Source organism: Aphelocoma coerulescens, unplaced genomic scaffold, assembly GCF_041296385.1.
Source record: "Aphelocoma coerulescens isolate FSJ_1873_10779 unplaced genomic scaffold, UR_Acoe_1.0 HiC_scaffold_128, whole genome shotgun sequence".
NCBI classification, from domain to species: Eukaryota; Metazoa; Chordata; class Aves; order Passeriformes; family Corvidae; genus Aphelocoma; species Aphelocoma coerulescens.
Genome location: NW_027183483.1, coordinates 192,665 through 218,403, shown reverse-complemented (window position 1 = coordinate 218,403; position 25,739 = coordinate 192,665). Strand labels below are relative to the sequence as shown.

The following is a 25,739-nucleotide window of genomic DNA, read 5'->3' as shown; positions in this document are numbered from 1 at the left end:
TTCAAGTGCACACTAAACTCATTGATTAAATCAGTCCATTTCCTTTCACTGTCACCATGCAGAAAGCAGTAATGACATATATGGGTTAATAATGGCTTGCAAATAAGCATAGAAATCTCCTTAAAAGACCTAGTATATCAATACAGTCTCTGCGAATCTTCAGTATTTCAACAGAGAAACTATAAAGGAAGTCAATGGTTGGTGAAAACATGAAATATATTTATTAATGTAACACCCTGCTTCTGGCTCTTAAAAAAACAGGAAATCTCAGAAATGTGTTTCTTTTACGGAAAGTAAGTTTGAGAAAGAGAATATAGTTCATGTCGCAGAAGCATCATCTAGAGACAAGAAATACAGGTTAAGATAATGAATGTAGAAAAAAAGACTAAAAACTCCTCCATAACAATGAATGATTAAATTGTTCATGTGTAGTTCAGTTTGCAGTAGTGGCACTTCAAATATTGCAATGGAAAATATGTCTAGTCAGCACTATGTCCAACTACCTCTTCCTCTTGGTAATCATTAGTCAGCAGTGCCTGAGCATCTTGGACAACGGACAATGGACTGGAGTAGCTGTTTCTTCTAATTGAGCCTCGAGATTCATCTGTGATGCTCTGAATCTGGGACAAAAATGTTACCAATGACAAAAAAAAAGTCTACAGAAAAAAGCAGATATCATATTCTTCTTCATTTCAGTAGATGAGATGTGGTATCAGCTTATAAGGCTCTTTTTAAAATGTTTAGTAGTTAGTTATGAAGTCCCTTTAAAAACATTTGTGAAAACATGAAGCCAGTTGAATCTTTCAGTCTCTATGGGAAGCTCAAATATTCACTTCTTTGTGAGGGTCACGTCCTTTTGTATACGTACATATTCAGGTGAATTTTTTTACTCAATTACAAACAAAAGCATGAAAAAAATTAAAGCATGTGAGAAAGCTACTTTCCAACTCTAAAAACCTAAAACCTTAAAAATCTAATGATTCACAAACTATAATTTTGCTCCTCACATGCATGCACCCAAATTTCTGCCAATGTTACCTAACAGCACAACCCAACACAATTTGGTGGGGAAAGGATTATTACCTTCTCACAGGTCCCATTACCACTGCCTGGCCCAAGAGTCATTACTGAGGGTTAACCAGAGAAAAAAGCCAAAAACCACCAAAAAGGGAAGCAAGAAAGTGAGCGAGGCTCTACATTTTCCTTTCCCTTTGTAGCATGTTGCAATGGGGTCTCCTGCAACATGCATTAGACAGCGAGGCCCGTGGAAAGAAATAGGGAGCGATTCTTGATAGAAGTTTCAGAGATCTTTATTCTCCAGCCACATGGCCGGGGGACTGCCGAAGAGCTGAGCAATCACAGGACAACCAGGGTCCTCCCTGGGCAGGGGAACACAAAATAACCAACGGGGAACAGGATTAGGGTACATGTGACCAGGAGACCCCATGCCTAGGCCATGCCTCTACCCCAGGGTCCCCTCTCCCAGGACCCCATGGCAGGGGGGAGGAACCCCAACAGTAGCGCTATTGACAAAGTCAAATAAATAAATGTTTGCCAGCTAAACTTAAGTTGCCTATCTTATGCTTTGCAGGCACATGTTATATTTACACCCAAACAGAAGCAATTTGACCAAGTTTTCCAAGAAAGTAAACAAAAATCTGATGAGTCCTCGATGCCCTGTTCTACAAGAAAACCCAGAGGGCAAGATCAAATCAGTTCTATTTTTAAAAAGTGACAGAAGAAGGAAGGGTGAGGGTGATTGCTCAGGGACAAAAGCAGGCCTATGAAACAGCAAAAGAACACTGTACAAAACCAAATGCACCTCTTTGAGAAGGTCTTGGCTTCATTTGAAGGCATCCACTTCAGGTTAAAGTGAGGTTAAAGTACTAATCTTTGTGGTAACAGGAAACCAAATTACACTCACCATTCAAAGCTGGAATACCAGGTTATATTTGAATGCCTGGAGACAGACAATAAAAAGAAAAGCAATGCTAATTTGAACTAGAGATACTAATAAATGAAATGTTTTGGAGGTCAGCAAAAACATGAAAAGAATGGCTCAGCTCATTTAAGGAAAGATGATCAGAGTAAGAATGGGCCTGAGTACATCTGATGTACACTGAGTACATCTACTCATCTTGTAGCTCCAGAGGACAAAAATTATCCACATTTTCTTATGAAAATACAAAAGAACAAGGTAGATTTAGATATCCTGATCAGAAACAATACATAGGTATGACTTTTAATCTTGGACAAGTCAGTAAATACTAGGGGTTCTTGGAATTATCAAGGGTTTTACTTCAGACCCTGAAATAAATTCAGTGATATTTTGAATGTCTCCACCAAAATTGTTGGGGTTTTGACACTGACTAGAAGCCAGGCACTCACAAAAAACTATCCACTTATTTTCCTCTGCTATAGCTGAGCAGAGGAGGGGAAATTAAAACAAAAACTTCATGAGTGAGATAAGGATTAGGGGAAAAACTAAGGCAAAACAGGTTCAAAACTCAAACAGTATAAAGAAGACTTATTGTTAACAGAATTAAAAGTAAAAAGTAATGAGAACTAAAATAAACCTTTAAAACACCTTTCCTTCCCAATCCCTCCCTCTTTCACACTGACTGTGCAAGGAGACAAAAACATGGGGTTTTGGTCAGTCTTTGTCACTTCCTAAAAATCTTCCTTCAGTACGCTTAAGGAAAGGAGTTTCCTTCTTCTGCTGTGCCGTGGGATCCTTCCCATGGGGATAGTTCTCTGTGAACTTCTCCAGCATGGTTTTAACATTCACGAATAGCAGCCCATCCGACCTGTTGTAACATGGCTCCCTCCCACGAACGGTGCAGTCTTCCCAATGCTGCACATCGTGGGTCATTTTAGTTCATGGGGTTTAGTCTTTTAAGGATAAGCTGTTCTAGTTTGGAAGCAAGGGCTCTCTATCTCTGGAAGAAAGGGTCTTCTCTCTCTCTTCGAGTTCCTCACTAGATTACAGCTTTTCAGCATCCACGTGCTCCAGCATGAGCACTTTTCCTCATGGGCTGAGCGTGGATCTCTGCATCCCCCCCCATGCACTTCATGAATTACAGGGAAATAATTTGTTGTATCATAGTCCTCACCACAGCTTGCAGAAGAATCTCAGCTCCTATGCCCGAAGCACTTCCTTCTCCTCCCTCCTTTCACTGACCTCGGTGCTGCCATGTTGGTTCTCCTCACATGTCCTCACTTTTCCTCTTCTCTGACTCAGAAGAAAATTTTTGTCCATAGGTAGTATTGTTCTCAAGTTTTATCAATTGAAAAGTTCTTATTGAGCTTCGCTATGCCAAAAAGGTTGATCTCGACTGTGTTCCATGTCGGGGAATTGTTTGCCATGTTTTTGTCGTTGGCCACGTGGTCCCTGCCGGCACCACATGGGTGGCCCTGGGCACGTTGCTCCTGCCCTCAGGAGGGCTTCGGCCTTGGGAGGGCCCCAGCCGTGCAGCCTCCCCTGGCCCCAGGAGGGCTCTGGCTGCACATTTTTGGCCATGCCACCCCAGCTGCACGGGCATTCCCAGTGCTGGTCACAGCACCTGCCCATTGTCAGAGCCTTCAGCGCTTGGCTCTGTGCCAGACATAGTAGAAGCTTTGAGCAGCTTTCTCCTGCCCACAAAAAACTAGACTGTTTTTTTAAACTAATACACTCAGGTTTTACCCTGCTTGATAAGAAGGAAGAAACTGAAGCTATAACGGTGATGGTAAAGTTCAGATAAAAGTGAGTAATAAAGAAAATTATATGGAGGGAATAGAAAGAAATAAAAACTTCCAAGCAAACAACTCTGAAGTATAGTCCAGATTCCAACCAGCTCAGAGCTGAGGAGAAATTCTTTCATCTCCTCCGCAGTTGATGTGCCATAGACTACAGAGCATTATTCATGTGGAAGTTAAATCCTTCAGAATCTCCAATAGATAAATCACTCAAACTCCACTTGAAAGATACTACTGTTCAATAAAGAAACAGTAAGACTGAATAGGATGTACAGAAAAGTTTGGTTTGTTACTGAAAATATGTTAGGCAGGCTCAAATTGAAAGAAAACTACCATGACATGGATAAGAAAGAGGATTTACAGTATCACATCATTGTAATAATAGCAGGCATCTTTAGGAATCTTTAAAAAATCCTGTGAGGTGGAAAAATGAATAGAGAGAAGAGGAGAAATAAAAGGAAAAAAACCATTAAAACCCCAAACTGCTTGGACTTGTACGATTAACATCAAAAAAGAAAAGCCACAAGAAAAACAATCTAGCTGTTTTACAAATGAGCAATTAAACACAGTAGAGTTCTCTTATTTGCCGTGGGATGGAAATAATTTTTGTGATGGCAAAGCCAGAGAATTCACTACCTTCTACATCACTAAAAAATCTTGATAATACTGAAAGAGTTAGCAGAATATATGAGGGGGTAGAAGCACAAGCCAAAAGGAAAGGACTTATAAGTTACAAATATTCATAAAATTACAGCTGAACGAAGCTTGTTACTAAATATGCAAAATAGTAAGGATAGGGGAGCAGCAAAAACAGCATTTCCATATTGATACTACAGGATTATAGTTTGTTGGCCTAAGTTTCCTTCCAGAAAGAAATCAGTTGATTCATAAAACATTCAAAATAATGCAGAAACTAAAAAAAATATTCAGTGCGATTTGAACAGATTTGTATTATATTGTGTAATATGGTGTATTTGTAAGTTATATGAGGAGTGGCTGAGGGAGGTAGGCTTCTCTAACATGGAGAAAAGGAGGCTCAGGAAGGTCTTTCTCATTCTATTCAACTACCTGGAAGACAGTTGTAGTGAGGTGGGGATTGGTCTCTTTTCCCCAGTAATAAGTAACAGGACAAGAGGAAATGGCCTTAAGTAGTACCAGAGGAAGTTTAGATAGAACATTAGGAAAAATTTCTTCACGGATAGGGTTATCAAGCATTTGAATGGGCTGTCCTGGGAGGTGGCTGAAGTTGAGGTACTGGAGGTATTTAAACAACATGTAGATATGGCACTTAGGGACATGGTTTAGTGGTGGATGTGGCAGTGTTAGGTTAAAGGTCTTTTTCAATCTAAATTATTCTATAATCCTAAAACCAAATCACAATCAAAGCTAATCAGTCCAGTTGTATAATCATGAATCTTATCTACTGATGCCAAGTTTGGAAAGGCTGTGAATATATTCCACACTGATGCTCAAATGTTTTGCTAATTAACACTTGCACTCAACAAGAACCGGAAAACTCTTCAAATCTGTTTAAATAAAAAATTATTTCTTTTCCCACGTAACTTTAACCTTGAAAGTTGTCTTGGGGTGACTTTATGATGTTGTATCCCATATCTCTGCCCTATGCCCAGAAAATAATTTCGTGCCTTTCTATGCCTTTAAACTGAGCCTGAGAGGGGGAAGAGAAAAAAAAAATGAGCAAACTCTTCAAAGCAGTTTACAGTTTGTTTCAAGGACGCAGAGATAGAGACAGTTCTCTGTGTTCAGCTGCGGCAGCAGAGGGAGAGTGGAGGGAAGCACTCTGCTTGCTTTCAGAGCCAGTTTTCAGCCAGTTTTCAGCTACTTTTTCTCCAGAAAGAGAGACAGAGAGTTGAACTTTGCTTTCCTGGGACTTTGGTTTTTTTTCCCCTTCTTTTTTGGACTGTTTCAACATCAGAACACATCGGGACCTTTTCCACAGAAGTGGAGGCCCTAGAGGAGGGGGCCCCACCCTGTCCCAGCTTTGAGGAGGAAGAGAGAGTCTACCTATGGAAGGACTCTGAAATTTTCCCAGGTTTTTTTCTCCACAGTAAGAGGTTTTACTATTTAGCATTATTATCCTCTCTGGTGTGTTTGTTAAATAAATAGTTTTTATCTCTTTCACTTTCTTCGAGGAAAATTAGTTTTTTCCTGAGCCTGGTGGGGGGAGGGGTGGTTGTAACCTGCCTTCTCTCAGAGGATATATTTCCAAATTTGTCCAAACTGGCACACAAGTAAAACTGGTTGTAGAGAAACACAGAATGCAGTTACGAAAGTTCTTAACTAGTTAGAAACTGATAAGAAGCCACAGCCCAAAGATAGTACTTTCAGATTTTTCACAGAACATCTTGTCAAGTCAAAGTTCCTACCTCCCTTTCCCTCTCATTCTTTGATAGCTGCATCTGTTTTAGCATCTGAGATCGCTGTTCCATCATAAGTGTCTTCTCATACGTGAACGCAGAAATATCATTTTCAAACTGCAAAATAAATTGGCATTAGAAACACCAGAAGAAAAGTACTACTTGGAAGAACAACATTTAGACAGTGTATCTCATACCTGTATTCATTCAGTGGTCCTGGATGTTTTCATGGCAATAGAGTAATCCTAAGCATATAATTTATCAATCACTTCTGTCCTCATTCTTAAAACTTAATCTTCGAACAGCAATTTCATACAGTGACCTATCCTACTGTAACAATACTATTGTTGTTTTATCTAAATTTTAGGTACTTGGAACAGACTTTCCACTATTCTGTTCCAACTAGGCTGCCGAAGTGAGAGTTGAAAGCAGTTATTTAAACTGGGCCTGCATTGCCTCCACCTAAGCATGTGTGTACACTTGTTTGCTTAAAAACTGTCCAGAGGCACAAATAACACATTATCCTTGCATCAGTGAGAAATGTCCATAAACAGAAGCCATTAGGAAAAAATTCTGAAATATATTCTCACATTGGCTCAAAACTAAAATGCAACACAAAAATCTACAGCAGTCACCTGTGTTGTCACTGACTTGTAAGGTATCTCTTATCCTCTGGAAGATTCCCAGAATTAAATATTACCCACAGCAGAAAAGAATAAATTGTATTTCTGTAGTGGTTTAACACTAGCCAGCAACCAAGGCTCATGCAGACTCTCACTCACTCCCTCACAAGTGGATTTGGGAGAGAATCAGAGGGATAAAAGCTAGAGAACTCATTAGTTGAGATAAAGACAGTTTAATAGGAAAAGCAAAAACTGTGCACACAAGCAAAGCAAAACAAGGAATTAATTCAATGCTTCCCATGGGCAGGTCCCCATCATGCATAATGGTTACTTGGGAAGACAAACTGCATCACTGCAAACATTCCCCCCTTCCTCCCTCTTCTCCCCACCTTATATATTGAGCATGATGTCATATGGTCTGGAATATCCCTTTAGTCAGTTTGGATCATCTGTCCCAACAGTGTCTCCTCCCAACCTCCCCTAACTTCCTTGTCAGTGTGGCAGTACAAAAAGAAGAAAAGATCTTGGCTCTGTGTAATCCCTGCTCAACAATAACAAAAACATCTCTATATTACCAACCCTGACATTTAATCAAGAACAAATCCAAAACACAGCCCCATACCAGCCACCATGAAAAAAATTAACTCTACCCCAGCTGAAACCAGCACAACTTTCTATACTGTCTTCTGCTCAAAATCCAACCAAGGCTGAGCCTTTTTATGGCACTCTGTGTTCATTCAACTGTACATGCCACAGCTTTTTAGACTTTCATATTTAGTAGTCTAAGCAAAGAATAGTAAATCTTTCACATGTAAATTTTTCCTAAGTAATTAAAACAATTCCTAAAATTGTTTTATGATTGATTAGCATGATAAATCTTTTTAATAAGTTCTGGTGATTCTAGAAACTAGTGGTGGTAGAAGTTTTGAACCAGTTTACTCATCTTCATCCCACTTCAGAATGAGCAGAAGTTTTGGTTGGTTTTTTTTTTCCATGCGCCTTACTTTGGGCATTATGCTAGTCACCTTTTAGTGCTGGAAATTACATCCTTAGTTTCCAAAAAAAGTGGACCTAGACAGAGTATAGCTTTAGTCCTTTCCTCTTAAACAGTTTATGACCCATATTTAGAAAAGGAAAAAAGTTACAAAATTCATTTTGTCACTACCTTGACTTGTGAAACTGTAGCTATACTGTCTTGCTGTTCAGTGCTGGCTGAGGCTGGTGATGCCAAAAACAACTCTCATTTGAGACTAGGAATTCCTTATTCCAGAGAGGTATTCTTCCAGCAGTTAGAGACATGGACAAGTTCATCCTGTCCCATACCATCTGTCATAGCTTATTAGATTAAGCACATTCAGCCTTCCATTTCACTGCTTGCTAAAAAGTCAAGCTTTTTCCTTCCTGAATGAACCAGCTCTATGGACTAGTCCTCATAAATAAAGTAAGAATTAACACATCAAACATCTCAAACTCTGCTTGACAAACCCATTAAACTCACCACCATGTACACTAGCATTGTAACACGGTAAGACAACGATGCTTATCTTCTTGTTCTCTGTGGGTCTGGAATCTTTCAATTTCTGTATTTGGGCTAATGTCTCTTTATTTGAAAAAAGCTAAATCTGTTTTCCCAAGTTTAGTCCCAGTATCACCTTAAAAATATTTAGTAACAAACCATTTCAACAACTTCCACTTGAGCATTCAGTCTAAGATGGTATAAGAACATCTGAAGATCCTTCTTCATTTGAATACTATTATCATCCATTTGAGCGACGGTGAAGATACGCATTTTACATTTTCTCCAAACCTACCAAAAAGATACATTATAACAGTTTGTAACACGGTGATTGCTACTACCATGCATAATTTGAACAACGTGAAGGAGTATTGAATTAGATATGCTTAGAACCATTCAGTGCTAGAAAACTAAATCCCAGCCATTTTCTGTTGTCCTTGCCTTGTGCTGTCGAAGGAGAAAAGGCAGCAACATCAGCATACCACCATCATGAACAATCCACCACACATCTGTATTTCCTTCAGTAAAACGTTCTTGATTTGTTGGAAATAAGTCAATGTTTTTAGCCACCAAAAGTGCTTGTTGAGCTGCAGTTGTTTCTCGTACAGTATCTGTAAGGGAAAACAAGACATTTAATCAAGAACTCCTAGTTTTCATTTACAGATTTTGCTTTTGTTTATAATTCAAAAGTTTCAACCCTCCCAGATTTTGCTGAGGCAAAAGAGGAATATCCTAGGTGTCTTGGCAAAAGACCTGGGTGTCTTGGTTCCAGCGGTTATTCTACACCACTTCATGCCATTGCTGGAAGCAAGGGGGAGTATTTTCCCAAGAGAAGGGGTTCCTTCTGGTCAAATAAACATGGTGCTGATTCCAAGGTGGAGGGAGTGGTTGGGTGGCACCAGTTCCAAGGCAAAGGGAGTGGTTGTGTGTCGGGGTCTCCTCCCCCCGCCATGTAGCCCTAAGGGGAGACACGGGGGTTCCCTGCCCCTGGTCAGCCTCGTTCCCCATTGGTTGGTTTGTGTTTCCTGCGCGGGCAAGGACCCTTGGTCCCGTGACTGTAACAGTTCCTCGGCAGAGCCCGGCCATGCGGCTGGGGAAATAAACATCTCTCTGAAACATCTATCAAGAATCCGTCTATATATATTTCTTTTCCACAGGACTCCTGGTTTGATATAGGCGTGTTACAGTATCCCCACTGTAACAGTTGTGGTGGCATGGCTGCAATCAGGTGGAGCTCCATGGTGAGCATTTTTGCATGTGCATCATTCTCTCTTTCGTATGCTTTTTGTTATTAACATTGTTGCTGTATCCAGTATCTTGTTCTTAACCTCTTATCTTTACCTTTTGTGCCTCCAATTCTCCTCTCCAACCAGCCACAGGGGAAGAGGAAAAGTGAGCGAGTGGCAGCATGGTTTGGAGTGTGTTAGTGGGAACACTTAACTGGGGAGTACTATTCCTAAACCACAGAAGTCTTTATTTGGTATCTGAGGTAAGGCACAATGGGTTGAGATAACAACAGACTGCCCAGAGCGGGTTGGAAACAAATTTGATCCAGGCATTTTTTATTTTAGGTATAGAGCCACTGGTCACAGTGTTGCATGGTCAGTTTATGTGGGAGTCTTACCTAAGCCTGTATATATTCCTGTGTGCACTCCTCATGATATTTTTCAGAGTAGCAAGAGGGATCAGGATTTCTTTGCTGATGTACCCTGGGATGTCAATTTATGACATGATAACGTCAAGGGTCATTTGGGATGTATCTTGAATGTTGCTCTCCGACTCTTAACCTTGAGCACTACCTTTGCATGTTTATTAATCATACACACTCTGTGGGGAGATCAGGGGAGGATGATTTTCCCCAGCTTTTCACCCCCTTTTCCTGGCCTTTTCCACGCCCTTCAGCCTGTTACATTTTGAGAATCTGAATTCTGTTTAGATGTTAAGGAAATAATATTTTTGGTCGTAAGCCTGCCATGTGTCCTCAGTCTACACCATGTTTAGAGTGAAGGAGTTTTCTAGGGACGTTATTCAGAGATCTGCCCCAAGGGTCATGAGTGACATGGAAGGTGGGAGAAAATGGGCCAGCTTTTGAAGGATTATTGTGCTCCAATGGTTTGGAACGTCACTCCTGAACAACTACAGGACCCTGGTAAAGTGACAGAATACTTGAAGGAAAAATGCTGCAGCAATTCCAGGGAGGTGTGAAGTTTTGCAGCGTGCTGGGCCCTGGCTACTATTTACTGTGCATTCCTTGATACTAGAAAGCAGTCTCAGGGGGAAGAGGAGGAAAGCAGACTGACAGGCACTGTAGCCACTCAAACTGCAGCTGAACCAGAGGAACAACCTGTGCCAGTAGCAGTTGCCCCTATATAGAAAAAGAAATCCAAGACAAAATCAGTTCACTTAGTGAGGTATGAAGAGGAAGGCAGGCCCTCACAAGAGGAGGAACAGGCAGGACCAGAGATAATCACCCAATCCCTATCTCCAGGTGAGCTGTGAGATCTGCAAAAAAAATTTCAGCCACCAGTTGGGTGAGCCCCTAGTGACTTAGCTGCTCTGATGCTGGGATATTGCTGCTGATGTGCAACTACATGGTAGTGAAGCCAAGCAACTGGGATCCCAGACTTGGGATGCCAGCACTGGCAAGGGGATTGGGAAGAAGACAGAAACGCAGCCTCTGGAGGCAACTGCTGTCAAGCATGAAGGAAAGGTATTTTCACAAGGATGACCTAGCACTGCGCCCAAGCAGGTGGACCACCATGGAGAAAGGTATCCAGTACCTGAGAGAATTAGCTGTGCTGAAGGTAATCCATAGGGATTCAAATAACAAAGAGTCCCCTGTAGATCCAGATGAGGCTCATTGTACACAATCCACATGGCAGAAATTTGTACAGTGTATGCCATCATTGTATGCCAACTCATTGGCACTGATGTCAATGAAAGGAGAACAAACAGTGCTTCAGGCAGATATCTGACTCCAACAACATGAAGATCATCTGAAAAAGGGCTACTGGCATTATAACTGGATATTATAAAGGGATTCAAGCTTCTTCAGAAGTGATTGGCACTAAAGTACAGCTCCTCCTGGCATCCTGAATGCCAGTGCTGGACTAGATATTCAAAGGGAGAATCCTTTCCATACATCATGCCACTGACGTTACATGGAGTAAGTGGGTCACGCTGATCACACAGCAAGCTTGAAGAGGAAACCCCAATTACACAGGGATCTTGGAAGTCATCACAAACTAGTCCAAAGTTGAAAATTTCATACTAACATCAGAGGAGGAAAAGATGACACATGCTGAGGAGGCCCCACCATATAATCAGCTACTGGAAAATGAAAGGTGTTATGTTCTCTTTACTGATAGTCCCTGTCATATTGTAGGAATACATGGAAAATGGAAAGCTGCTCCATGGAGTCCTATGTGCTGAGTCACAGAAGCTATTGAGGGACAAGGTGGATCAAATCAGGTTGTGGAGCTGAATGCCATCCAGCTGGCTTTAAGTAAATGCTCTGTAGCAGTGGCTAGAACTATAGAAAATGACCTACTGGCAGCACAGAGGCAAAGCCACCGGGTCTGCTGAATTGTGCTAAGACATCGCTGCCTGGGTAGAGAAGGTGGCTGTAAAAGCATGCTGTGTAGATGCATACACACCCCAAAGTCATGCTATCAAACAACATCGCAACAACAGACAAGTGCATTGGGCAGCCAAGAATGAAGTCTCTCAGGTGGATGTGGACTGGCAACATAGGCTGAATTATTTCTGGCTCAGTGGGCCCATGGTATCTTAGGTCATCAGGAAAGAGATGCAAGATACTGATGGGCCTGTGATTGAGAAGTGGACTTAACCACGGACAATAAGTATGGACTACTATAGATACACCAGTCGTGAGCTCCTGATGCAGCTTGCAACCAGCCCTCCTGCCCTGGAAGACACCTAGGACAGATAGAACCCACAGTCATGGACTAAATGAACTCAAGAGACATCTTGGAGGAATGGATATTGACTGTGGAAATGATACTTGTTCATGTGTATGTATACATATATATATTAGTTGGAAGGTGTAGGATCTGGGCATGACATAAATGGTATAGAATAAGGAGTGGATAATGTTTTGATTCTGGCCAGGACAGGGTTAATTTTTGCAACAGCCAGGAGGGGGCATCAGGTAATTACCCAGAGGTAATTCTATACCACCTCAGGTCATTGCCAGGGTAAGGGAGTCTCTTCCAAGGAGAAGGGGCTTCTTCTGGTTGAATAAGCATGGCACTGGTTCAAAGCCAGAAGGAATGGCTGGCTGGCATGGTTCTGAGCCAGAGGGAGTGGTTGGGGTGGCATGGCTGTGGTTGAGGCAAGCTCCACGGTGGACGTTTTTGCATGTGAATCACTCTCTCTTTTGTATACTTTTTGTTATTAGCACTGTTGCTCTTACTGTTCATTTTCTTATATCATTGCTTTTTCCAGTAAATTGTTCTTATCTCAACCTGTGATCATTACCTTCTGTGCCTCCAATTTTTCTCTCCAACCCAGCACAAGGGGGGTGGGAAAGAGGAAGAGGGGCAAGCAAGCAGCAGTGTGATTTGGAAAGTCTCAGTGGGAGCACTGAATTGCTGAGTAGCATTCCTAAACCATGACACTGATTATAGTGACCAACCTGGTTAGAAGATGAAAAAGCAATGCCATGGTTGAAGAGGGCTGAGAAAACCCACTCCAGATGAAATCAGATATGGAGAAGTATTCAATTGTCCACCACATGTTCAGTAGCACATTTCCTCCACACAGCAACTACATTAGTTACACAGCTGAATTACAAATGCAAATGAGAAGGTCAATAAACACATACCAACAAAATGTTTCCACGAGAAACGATTTTCTGTCTGCTTCCACGACTGTGGCCATGCCATCAGGACCGTGTTGTGCTTCATCCCTCCTAGACCAGCTGACTGAATCAAATAGGATATTCCATCTCTAAAGTTAGGAGACACCACAATCTGGCAAAATCCTTTAGTCTTTTCTACTCCCATTAAGGCCTTAACATTCTGCAATAGGAAAATTACACACAGGGAAATACAAATCATCAACACTGATAATTAACACCAGACGGAATAACAGCATTAAATAATAGAAAAACTTTATCAACAATGTATAACCAACATGAAGAAATCACTAATTCCAAAAGAGTAAACATGATTCTATGAGAACTAGAGTCCAAATTGCTACCTCCCCAGAAGACACCACACAGTTTTTTCATTATTTTAATTATTCAGCCTTTTATTTCCAAAGAAGAATGAACAAGACATGAGTAAAAACACATAGATAAATAAAGCAACACTGCTTCAGGTAAAGTCAAAACCACTGTCTGACAAAACAACATATGGTTGGAATGATCAGTCCTTTCTTTTGGAATTGGAAGGGTTTGGAAGTGTGATGCCAAGTACTTAAGAAGAAGAGGCTGCCAAAGTTCCTTAAAAACCTTTGACATTAAGAGGCTGATTATTTATCAGCTCCCAAAATGGAAAAACAGATGTGCAGGAGACACTTGGAGGCACTGTCCAATAATGACAAGATAAACAGACCAGATTAAATACACCACACCCCTTTAATTTCAACATGGCTCTCCTCCATTTAAACACTGACAAACATGAAGACACATAACCAGGTAATTTAAAAGAAGCATTCAAACCAATATCAAGCTTGACTAGGGAACATGAGCTTTGGCATTTATTATTTTCTGATTAAATAACTTTGAACTCCTCCATCATTATCAGTGACTCGTGTGGAGATCAACATGTTTCAGAAGGAAGAACTAATATATCAATATTTTGAATTTTACAAAAACCAAAATCTGTCAAAAATCATCAGGAACAGATTGGATCACTGCCTCAGTGTGGCTTCACATCAGAAACTCCATTTAATAGAGAAAAAAGAGTCTTCAGAGAATTTGCTAGCAAAGCTAACCAGTATGTCTGTGCAAATATCTGTGAGGGTTTATCAGTGTAAATAGATGCTTTTTTTTTAAAGACAGACAGAAGAATCCCTTATTTCCTACAGGTCTCCTAGAAACACTTTCCAGTTTAAATTTTCCAGAATCAATGAGGCCTCCAGATGCTAGAACTTTTACAATTCATCTTCATTTCCATTTTAAAAGCAGTAGTTTCCTGAATCTTAACACCAGGTCTGACTTGCTAGAGAACTCATGGATTAGGCCTTCCTTAAACTCATTAATTTTCCACCTCTCAGAAAAATAGCTAAGTTAGGCCATCTACAGATAACATTTCAAATTCTTGTGGGTAAACAATTTCTGTTTAAAGGGTTTTTTCTGTTTTACTTCATAGGCCTGATTTTGTATTCTTCATCTTGTTTTCTACTCACACCTGATGATAGCAACAGCTTAGTAACAACTACTTTTACAATATAGCATTGCTAGACTTTTCAACTTGTTTTCAAGTTAAATGGTCTCTTAGAACTTTTTCATGTGATGTCAAATAGGTCATCTGTCTTTTTACTTTGTTATTTTAAAACCCACTATGGATAAACCTGAATACCAAGAGAAAAAAAAAGAAAACTGGGAGGAAATGGGCAGTTGGCTATGTTAGCTAGTCCATTTCAAGATTTTAAATGCCCATCTATTTAAGAGATACCATGTCTGAAAAAATCACAGGTGTTTTTACACAGCTTTGAAGACTATTTGGATCAAAATGGTAGACATATCAACTGGTACTCTTTCGAACCACACTGCAGAAATTAACCAATTTGGAAGATACAATGGCAATCAAAACCTACTTTTGGACATTTCAATACAATACAGGAAACATGGTACTTTCTCCAAATGTTTCCCCACTCTAAAAAGATAGGAGTAGGCGAGTTTGCATAGGCCAGTAAATAAAATTATTATTACTAAAGAAACATTGAAATTCAATTCAATTGTGTTTGTAAGCACAGTTGGATATAATTTTAAATTCTATGACAACTTACTATTTTTTCCTACCCATCCTACTTCTTCTGGAGATATGGGATAGATAGAAAGATAAAACAAAGGATCTCAAGAAGGATCTTGTTCACAGTATTCTGGCAAAGTCTGTGCCTAATCCTAATTCTCTTATGTATTGCTAGAAGACTGTAGAAAATCACATCATGAGGATGATATTATGCCAAACATTTGCATTTATTAGTTAAACATTAATTTTTTTGTTAAATATATTCTGTTTTCTTTATAAGGTAATTTGTTAAAACTTGAGTAGTTTGTTTTTTATTTAATGTAATTTGATTGTAGGCTCTCAATATTAAAGAAAAAGCTAGGAAGTATCAGTATTGCCTCATCCTACTGGAAAATTTTATAAAACATTTTGCTACATACACCAATCCATTCTTTTTTTACAATCATTGATTGCGCTGATAGCAAAAATAGATGTTTTATTCAATATTTTACAACAGTCTGTTCTAATTCAATGTGTGAGTTACCCAGATCCAGATTCAACATTTAAATACTAAGGTAAATTACAAGTATTTGCAAGCTCTCTTTTACATACCTCTTCAGCTTTCTGAGTTTCTGTACATTTATCTAAGTAGATTCCCTGAAGCACAGAACCCACAATAGTCAGTCCTTTACCAGCCTTCAACTGAGAAGTAAAAGAAAGCAATCTTGGGTGTTTCACTAACTGCTCATTATCCAAGTTTAACAAGACCAAAAGTTGAGGTCTGCCAAACAAAGGAAAAAAAAAAGTTAAGTGCACACACACACATTCATCAGGAAGAACTGGAAAATTAAAATTAACAATTAATAAAATGCAGATTAATTGCTTAATTCAATGGAAAACAGTCAACTACTAAGTAGGTAAGCCATAATTTGCAATAGCAACAACAGTTCAGGTACAGAATAACTACATAAGCCACCATAACGTCATTTTGAAAAGCTCTCTTAAAGACCAGCTTTACATAGAAAATTATAAAATCACAGTTATTTTACCCTTCCAATGTCATCTGGTGCAACCTGCTGCTTGAAATGACTAAACACTGAATGCACACCACATTGTTTACTGCTCCAATCAGTTGGATTTGGAAAACCTCTAGAAACAGACATATCTCCTCCGGATCACCTATTCAATGCTTAATTATTTTATCATGTTCTCTCACTCTTCTACCCTAATCTGTTGTAGGGAATCTGACTCCATCTTCTTAGTAACCTTCTTTTAGGTTTTAAATATTTATAAGTCAGTTATAACATCTTTTACGCTCCTCTTCAGCCTCCTCCAAGCAGAATAAGCATAGCTCCCCTCAGCCTCTCCCCAGAGGAAATATGCTCTTGTGCTCCAACCATGATCTGTGGTTGTATCTACTGGAGTTTATGTCATTCCTACACCACAGCACCTAAACATGGAAGAAATATTCTAAATGTATTCTAATGAGTGCTCCCAGTATATTTACTTCTCAATGGACTATCTATCCTGCTGCCAATGCTGTCCAGCGTGTCATTGCCAAGACATGCTGCTGGATTTCTATCTACTGGGAACCACAGGTCCTTTTTACTAGAGCAGCTTCTCAGTCTTGTATCACTGCTCTGAATATGCCTGTGCCGGGTACTGAACTTGCAGTTATCCTTCTGGATTTTCATGATGTTCTTAACGACCCATTCCTCTACCTGCGTAGATCCATCCAAAAGGACAGTCAACCCCTTAATCACACCAAAAGTACTTGAAGTTCAGTTTCAACTGCATACTAGATGAGAATGCATTCTATTTCCTTTAATCAATATTCAATCTACTTATTTTTCCCAAACCAACATTTATACATTTCCAATTGCTACGAATTCAAAAGACTCATGAAGAGTTGGATCATACTTCCTACCTCAAGACTAGCACAGTTTAAGTTGTAACAAGATGGTTCGGTTCTAGCAATTACATTGACACAATAGAAAGGTAAGTCATTTGGAACTGAAGCAGTCAAATATTTAACAGGATTGTCAACACTACATTACATTGGTGTCTCTGAGATGCCAAGTTCATCAGTCACAGGACAAATGGTAAAACAATGCCACTATACTGATGGACAACAGAACATTGCATGTGCATGCACTCTGTGATACTATCACTGAGCAGTGACAAGAATTAAAGTATCACATTACATTCATCAGAAATTACAATGTGCAAATGTCTTTCGTTTTTAAATGTTAAGTAATTTTTTATGTTGGCTTTGAGGAGAATTGAGTTTAACAAGTAAAAAAAATATATTGCAAAAATAGTAGTGAACATCTAACGCCATTACAGTAAAACGTGAGATTTTATTTTAATGGTATCTAAGCAATTTAGAAAGTGCTACTATTGAATGAAGCTATATAAAAAGTATACCACAAAAATGAATTTAAACAAATAAAGGGTCCTCTGTAGATTTGTACAATGTATTTCAGAGGGAACATATACAGAAGCAAAAAAAAAAAAAATTGCACCTATGGAAGTACAGTGTTTCTTCTGTAGAGACAGTGAGATTCAAAGATAACGCTTTGTTTGAGTATGAAAAGTCTATAAATAATCAAACATTTCAAATCTTCTGCACTTTTGCAAACCATGTCAACACCATATGGATTTAAGTTCTAGTTAGTTTGCCCATACTTCTAGCAAAGTTGATTAGATGCTGACCACAAGTCACATTCCATTTCAGTAAAATAGTAGTATTGCAATGACATCATTGCCATGCCCAAGTTAAAACATTATTTTAATGGTGAATTTCACTCTGTCTTTACTTCACTGCTTTACTAGAAGTATTCCCAATATATTTACATATTTCAAGAATTATGCGATCCTGAAAAACATAGGACTCTACCTCCAGTTCTTGGTGTGAGGAGGACCGTCTTCAACACGAAGCAAAGCATAGCGAGCTGCATTCAGAGACAATCCTCGGATTCCATCACCCCATTCTTTTTCCGCTCTTCAGGATACAAAAGAGATTCAGTTAACAGGGTCCCACTTATTTATACAAATCAAATACTTTTTCTCATGTGGAGGATAATGGATGTAAAAAATGATCCTTTTTTTTTTGCATGAATGCATGAAAAAACCTTGTCTTGCAGATTTAAATCAAGACTGAAGACTAACCAAGGTGAAGCAGTTTCAGGTCCTTTCAAGGTAATTTTTTCTGTGTTTATAAATATTTACTATGGTCTAGTTTATTCATACTTCAAAAGCATTTTTGTAATGGTGAGAGCTACTTAAGTTGCCTTTTAGCACTAGAATGAATAAGTGAAGGATAGTTAAAAGGAATTATTTTAAAGCAGCAAAATTAGTAAGTGAAACTTGACTTCACATGGATTAGTAACCTATCTTGCCGTCAGCACCACCACTACAGCCTTCTCCACTTTCTTTCCTTCCCAGCTTCTCTCCCAGAAAGTCTGAAGCTCCATCTATTCTCCTGACCACTTTCAATCTCCCTACATTTTCCAGTCCTTTTAATTCCAATATTAGAATATTGGTGATTGAAAGTGGTCAGAAGAATGGATTCTACAATGGCAAGGGGTCCATCTCCCTTGCCCACCCTCCCTCCAATTTTCCCTCATGAATTCTCTCTGAACTTTGCTACCTCTAGCAAAGCATCTCCTTCAACAAGGTAGATGTCCTGGTATGTGCCAACATTTGTAGAACCTATATACGAGTTTGGAATTACACATAATTTTATGTATGCGCCTATATACATACAGGCAAGCAGAACTGCTACCATCTAATCTGACTTCCTCACTAAAATTGGGAAATCAATTTCCTTATCATTACTGCAGTAAATTGAGATGTTAAAATCCAGGAAAGCAACTAATCTGGAAATGGAGATATTAAAAGATGGAGAATCCACAGGGTGGAGCAGTTTATACCGGCTGATCCACTTAAGAGCTGTGCTTAATCACTCATCAAAACAAGTGGCCTAGCTTCAATTTCCTGCTCCAAGATCTTACTATTTTCTTTCAGCATAAGGTATCTTTCCTTAGAAAGGGATAGCATGCACATTTACTGATCATAATTTCCTGTAGTGTTTGTATATGTTGTTTAGTTGGGGAGTTTTTTTGTGTTGTTTGCTGGTTTAGTTTTTTGAAGTTTTTTTTATGAACACAGCATGCTCTTTAAGACTCATCGTTGCTCAGCATGTCCTACAGGTATCTCTTGACAAATGCATACAGTGCAAAGTATGTTGCAATTTAAAGATTAATTCTAGAAAGTAATCAAGTCCACACACCAAAAAAAAGTAGAGTTTGAGCTTCTTCACAAGGTAATAATAATTTACAGTTCTGTAATAGTTGCTGCTTGATATTGAGAGGTAATGTTCATGAAGTGCCAAAAGTTTACACCATCATCTCTGCTCCAATGAGAGTTTCCCAGACTTATTGGTTCTTATTTCTATCAGTTCTGGCCGTTGAAAAGTTTGGAACAGAGCTTCCAGAGAAATTCAAATCTGAAAACTTACAAGCCTTAACAGAGATAGGATCTTACCTTGTTTCAAAGAATATTCTGAACTTTATTACTTCAGTTGTATCTCTTTCATATAAAACAGCTTTTTGCTGAGTGGTAAAGATATTAAATATAGAATAAATAAGATATATGGTCTTACCCTCTATATTCTATGTATTTGTATATACATCCTGCGATTAGCATGGCAATCAAAGCATAGTACCAAGAGCAAATGAACATCAAGGCAAGACATAAACTCATCCCCAGGAATGAAAGAGTCCTAAAAGAAACCATTTTTTTCCATTTTTTTAAATAGGCATGCAAATGTTCTACAAAAATAATTTCTTATATAACTTCCAGAAAGGCCTTTCTTCCTTCAAAGGCTATTTTTTAGCTACTATAAAAGCAAAAATACATTGTCCCAATTTGAGCTTATAAGAAAAAACTGCATTCCGAACCTTTGTGTGACATAAATAATACATCTGAATTAGATATAATAATATATTTATTACATTTGTCAGTGTTGAAACTTTATCAATACCTCCAAGTAAGGTCTGTTTCAAAACATATTATCACTTATTACTGTTGATTTGAATTTATGCTAAAAAAATTCTAACAGTAATAAACAACTTTGTTACTTCCACCAAAATAGTTGATTAGTTTAAATTCAATTTGACTCATCAATTCTATTCCTCACTTCTGTTGTGGTCTGTCTCTCCAGCAATAACACAAGTCAGTAGAATACAGAAAACAGTCTTCTAAAAGTTATAAAGAAAGAATGACTAAGCTGAAAAAATTACAGAAGTATTGCCAGACTTAAGTCTGTATGCCTGGTTTGCCCACACTTATTATCAAGTATAGATGTAAATAATTTCAAAATGGACAGTTTTGTGTATACTTTTAGTCACATACAACCTCCCAAATTCATTTTCACCCAATTTCCAAATTAGAGTTAGCTTTGACTATATCGACAGAGTGTCAATAGACCCAAGTTTGGTTTGGTACCTTTAGTTTGCTTCTTTAGTACATTGAGTTAAATTTTAAACTAAGGGAATGCTTTCTACCAGTTCTGAGCACAGCAGTCTTGTAGTTAGTCTAAATAAATAATAGCCGCTCTTTTATGTCTGAATTAACCTAAGACTCTACTTTCGCTCAAAAAACAAAATGCCATCCCAATTGCAGCTGAACATTCCAACACCTGCTTTGGCTAGAAGTAGTCACACAGTGAATCAGCTGCCTCACGGATGTCTCTGAGAAAAATATAAAAATGAATTGTTGCCAAATGCATGTATCTGGAGGGTTAGGTGTCAAACTAGTATGTAACTACGGAGCAGATTCAACAAGTTTTTTCAAAGCTAAAACTGCAACATTCCATTTTCACTCAACTCTTTGAAAGGAAAAATCATAAGCAGCTCTTACATCCTAAAATCACAGCAGCTTATCTACTAAATGCTCTAGTATTTAAGGTTATATTAGCAGTAAAATTTCTCAATAGAATTACTTTAAATTAAATTATGTACTTTTAACATACAGTTAAAAAAAAAAATAAAGCAGTTTCCCAATCTTAGTTTGAAATGTTTAAACTCTTAACATAATTAAAAAAGACTAGACAAAAACCCCACACTTTCACCTTTTGTGTTATTGATCTTTACTCACTTTTTAAAAGGTTGACTTCAGTTACCAAATGCTATGTCCAAAGCATATTTTAAAACCAGTCATCACATAATCAATGAGCCAACTGATGTATATTGAAAGAGATTTTTTTTCTGTAGAAGTTTTGGGTTTGTATATTTTTTTGCACAACCAAAATCAAAATTGTCCTAACCTTCCTGAACACTTTTACCAGTTCTCCTTAAGTATATACACAATTCAGATTTTATGGTTTTTCATCCCCATTTTCACACAGAAGATCTCTTGGCTTATAAGCAGAATAAAATGTCATCCTGTAACCCCTTTCCAAACCAGCTACACTGATCATGAAAACATGTGGCTAATGTTATTACTATGGTGCTATTCCAAACACATGAAAAAAAATTATGCTCTAACTCATTTAGGTCAGAAAGGAGATTTTGTTTTATTATTGCAATAAAATCAACAATTTAGGGTGTATAGTTAGTTTTAACCCTTTTGAATGAAGAAATATTCCCTACCAGTGGTAATACTTGAAACGAGGTCTCCAGTTGGGAGTTCGCAAAAGTGTCTGAACTGCGCAAGCCAGATTTACAAACATATAGCACATAAGGAAAAACCTGTTAAGAAAGGAAGAGCATTTTCTAATAAGAAATGTACTAGACAAATGTGCTTTAAAATGTAAACAGAATCCAAAAAAGGGAAGAAATGGATCCATTTTCCTGTGCACTGTGTTTACAGTGGCCAAGAGAACACAAGACATACATTAAGATTACTTATAGAATATTAGGCCTCAAAATATGGTATCACATGTATTTTGGAAACAAATGCAGCAAATAACTGACAATCATGGTGTATCATTTTTGGCTGGGACAGAGTTGATTTTCTCTTTCTATAGTAGCTCAGATGGTATCATGTTCTGGACAATGTCAATAAAATAAAATTCTATTCATATTCTAAAATGTTGAATTGTTTTTTCTGTCTCTGTTAGATGCACTTTACTTAAATAGCAGTAATTGTTATTTGAAAATCCAAGTTTTTTTAAAAGTGGAACATACTTTTATTAGCATTCAAGACCTCTGTCATGGAAAAAATTTTTTGGGCCTAGAAATCAGTTCAACCAAAACATTTTGTTGTTTTATATTATCTGTGGGATCAAATAGAAATACAATTTGCTAGAAAACAAAGTCTAACGTATTATTTCAAAAAGAAAAATAATTACCTACTTAATTTAAAAATAAAATACTATTTAACTTAAGAACACAAAACACCACACTCATACTTACATTGAAAGAATTGGTGCTACACTGTCCAATGAGGCTATCAAAATTCCTATTTCACAAATACCAGCAGTGAGGAGCAGAGCCCAAGTTGGTTCTCCATTTGCTTTTCCATGACCAAATATCTATTTCAATTCAAGATTAGGGAAAGCTGTTCATTATACAATTATGAGCCATGGTACAAATCATGAACTAACTTACTTAGTTCTAACTGGAACTAAAAGTAGACATTGGTTACAAAGGAAAATGATGCAATCTATACTGTGAAAAATCAAAACTAAAATTGCAGAACACATATTTCCAATATTAAATATGCTTACTAATGTAAGCAATGACTACATAACATTAAAGTACTATTGCAGCTGTTGTTGAAATATTCTTAAATAAATTAAAAACCATATGGATAAGAAATTTATGCCCAGTAAAAAGTTAATACAGTATTTTTTGTAACACAGAAATGAGGTGTCAATTCAGTCCTTATCAACATAATAACATAAGGAGGACTTGGATAAGACTATGATCCTGCACAGAGCCCTACCCAAAACCATTTTGCATGTGGCAATTTCCTTTGTGGAGAATTCTATCCAGCTATACTGGTGACAGATAGCAAAATGCTTTGCCTGAAGTTCCAGTGGTATTTATTCTCTTCTGTATTTCTCCATTCAATTACAGAAATTAAGTCCTTATTCATTCTCCATACTGTCTTCTGTAGCTTCCTGTCCTCCATCAATTTTCCTACCATTATATTAAAATCCCCCTTTTTTCTACTCATGTTTCAAGTATTTTGGTTTTTTTTCCTCAAATATGTCATACTCTTGCTTCTATAATAATCTCCTTTCATTTCCTTGATTGTCCATGCAGTAGCCATATCACTCCAAAACTGCAAGTGCATCCTCAAGTGTCAAATCCCTCTTTAAATATACTGCTTCTCTTCAATTCCCTTTCTCTCACTTCCCAAACCACAAATCTTTTCCTTTTGATTCTTCACTCCTTTCAAGTCTAACTCTGAAGACATGTAATTATAATGTCACCCTCTCTGTACCAAATTTTTTCTTCAGGCAAAAGTAAATTTTTCTTGTTTCTCTTTCTCTATACTACCCAGCACTTACAACTTATTGCATTATAACCCCTTTGTGTTGACAAATCGAACTCCACCACTACTCAGTCCCTCCACCCTAGCATACTTAGTGTATTTACTTCCCATTACAGATACTGATACTCTTGCAAGTCTTGAGGTAAGCTTTCAAACTCCAAACTTCACCATAGAGATCACAGCTTTACTCTCCAGACACTATTATCTTTCCGAGCCTTATTTACTAATTTTTAATTCAAGTGTTGTTGTTTAGGTTTTGCAGAAGCAGCCAGCAAGAATTCTCTCATCATCTTCTGTTTGCCAGCTCCCTTACTTTGAGAAAAATCTGATTTATTTCTTCTTAAAACATGCACAGAGGTGTTGGAACAAATCTTCATGTTTGGAGTAGTGGGATAGAATTCTACTGTTATATCTTTGCTGACTTCGTTTACCTTACAAAAATGAATAAAAAGTAGGTTTATATCTCCATAATATGAGAAGTATTATGCATTTCCATAGTGAGATTAAATAACTGTTCACAAATACAAGCAGTAAACACAGCGTGGAGTCTAGAATTTCAGTTATTAGTTGCTTCTTAGTTCATTTATTTCCATTTATAGAATACTATATTCTCAGTTTGGAACCACTAACTTTCATGTGTAAGAACAAACATAATTAAATTGCACTGCACAAAAGTACTGAAGCTCAAACTTTGTCCTACAATAGCCTGATCTATTATTCTACACAAATAGAACTGAGTTCCAAATCTTTTCTTCACATTCTACAGGAACAGCAGAAATAATGCCTCATATTTTTTTGTCAAAATAGAAGTCACATTGGAAGTACTGTAACAACAAGAACAAAAGAAATCTCACTTGAATAAACGGTACAATGCCATCTCTTGCAATGGCCTGCAACAGCCGGGGTGCACCAGTGAGACTCTGGAGACCAGCGCCACATGTTGAAAAGAATGAACCAATCACAATAACCCATGGAGAAGGCCAGGCCAGTGTACCAACCACCAGATTTCCATTAACTGCTTCTCCAAACCTTAGGAAAGAACAGGGGAAACAAAAATAATTAAAACAAAACAAAAAAGAATCAGTAAGCATTAAAATAACTTTTAATATAGTTTCAACACCCACATTTCAATGTTTTTGGACAACAGCACTTTTTAACAATAAACACTATGTTACAGTACACACTATAGGATTTCCCAACCAAGCAATCTCTCTTTACCGTGCTGTTTTAAAGACAGTAAAATTGCTTCACATTAAGTGCTGCCTCTAAGCAGTTATGTAGCAATTACCAAATATCTTGGCAAACTTTTCAGAATTAACAGCAATAGCAGGAGTATGTACATATGTATCTTACAGATTCTTGTGACAGCTAGGAACTAGATGGCAGAAATCTGTTCCACTAGTAATACAAGTATACCCTGGGGCATAAGCAGGAGATTCACAAAAAGTATTAGCCCTTCCTTTTAAAAGTGTGACACTGACAGACAACAAGTAAACAGAGAAATTACTAGACACAACGATTTTGAGTTTTCCACATCTTCTGGCTGTTTTGCTACCTGATGCAATTTTTAATTTACTACAGCAAACAAGTGGGTAGAAGTCAGGAAGAGGTGCTTTCATCACAGTCCTGAGTGTCCCATCCAATACTACCGCCACTATTTTTTTTGATACTTAACTTAATGTTAATTTAGGCATGACTTGAATAAACTACAAAAATGTTATTCCTTGCTCACCCCTCCTTCGAATTGACAGTTTTGTTTTAAAAGCAAGTAAGGTTCTTGTAGTTCAATCTTACTGTTGTTAGTAAGCAGCCAAAATTTATTTTAAGGCTATCTCTACCGTATATATATATATATATATATATCTCACTATTATGTTTTTCCAATGAGTTCAGGTTTTCCAAAATAAAAGGAAAAGTCTACAGAAATGAAAAAAGATAAAAACTAAGAAAAATTAAGTGCTTTTTATCTTTTCAGACCTGCTATTAAAATAGGGTCAAGAAACACAGCAATAAAGTGAATAAAATAAGTCAGTGTTCAAATTCTTGCTTATGCCCA

At 37.9% G+C, this 25,739-nt stretch overlaps 1 protein-coding gene across 1 annotated transcript in view; it reads right to left on the bottom strand.

Annotated features, from left to right (window-relative positions):
- Positions 1-25,739, bottom strand: part of LOC138100673 (solute carrier family 12 member 7-like) — a 40,400-nt gene that overhangs the window by 6,061 nt on the left and 8,600 nt on the right. Inside the window, exons 5-15 of the mRNA XM_068998554.1 lie at positions 24,538-24,712; positions 22,597-22,715; positions 21,832-21,930; positions 19,842-19,961; positions 18,075-18,179; positions 15,788-15,956; positions 13,102-13,297; positions 8,697-8,866; positions 8,415-8,546; positions 6,126-6,233; positions 504-620 (exon numbers count right to left, since the gene is read on the bottom strand). Of these exons, the coding sequence (XP_068854655.1) occupies positions 504-620; positions 6,126-6,233; positions 8,415-8,546; positions 8,697-8,866; positions 13,102-13,297; positions 15,788-15,956; positions 18,075-18,179; positions 19,842-19,961; positions 21,832-21,930; positions 22,597-22,715; positions 24,538-24,712 (1,510 nt within the window). The remainder of the gene's footprint in view (positions 1-503; positions 621-6,125; positions 6,234-8,414; positions 8,547-8,696; positions 8,867-13,101; positions 13,298-15,787; positions 15,957-18,074; positions 18,180-19,841; positions 19,962-21,831; positions 21,931-22,596; positions 22,716-24,537; positions 24,713-25,739) is intronic.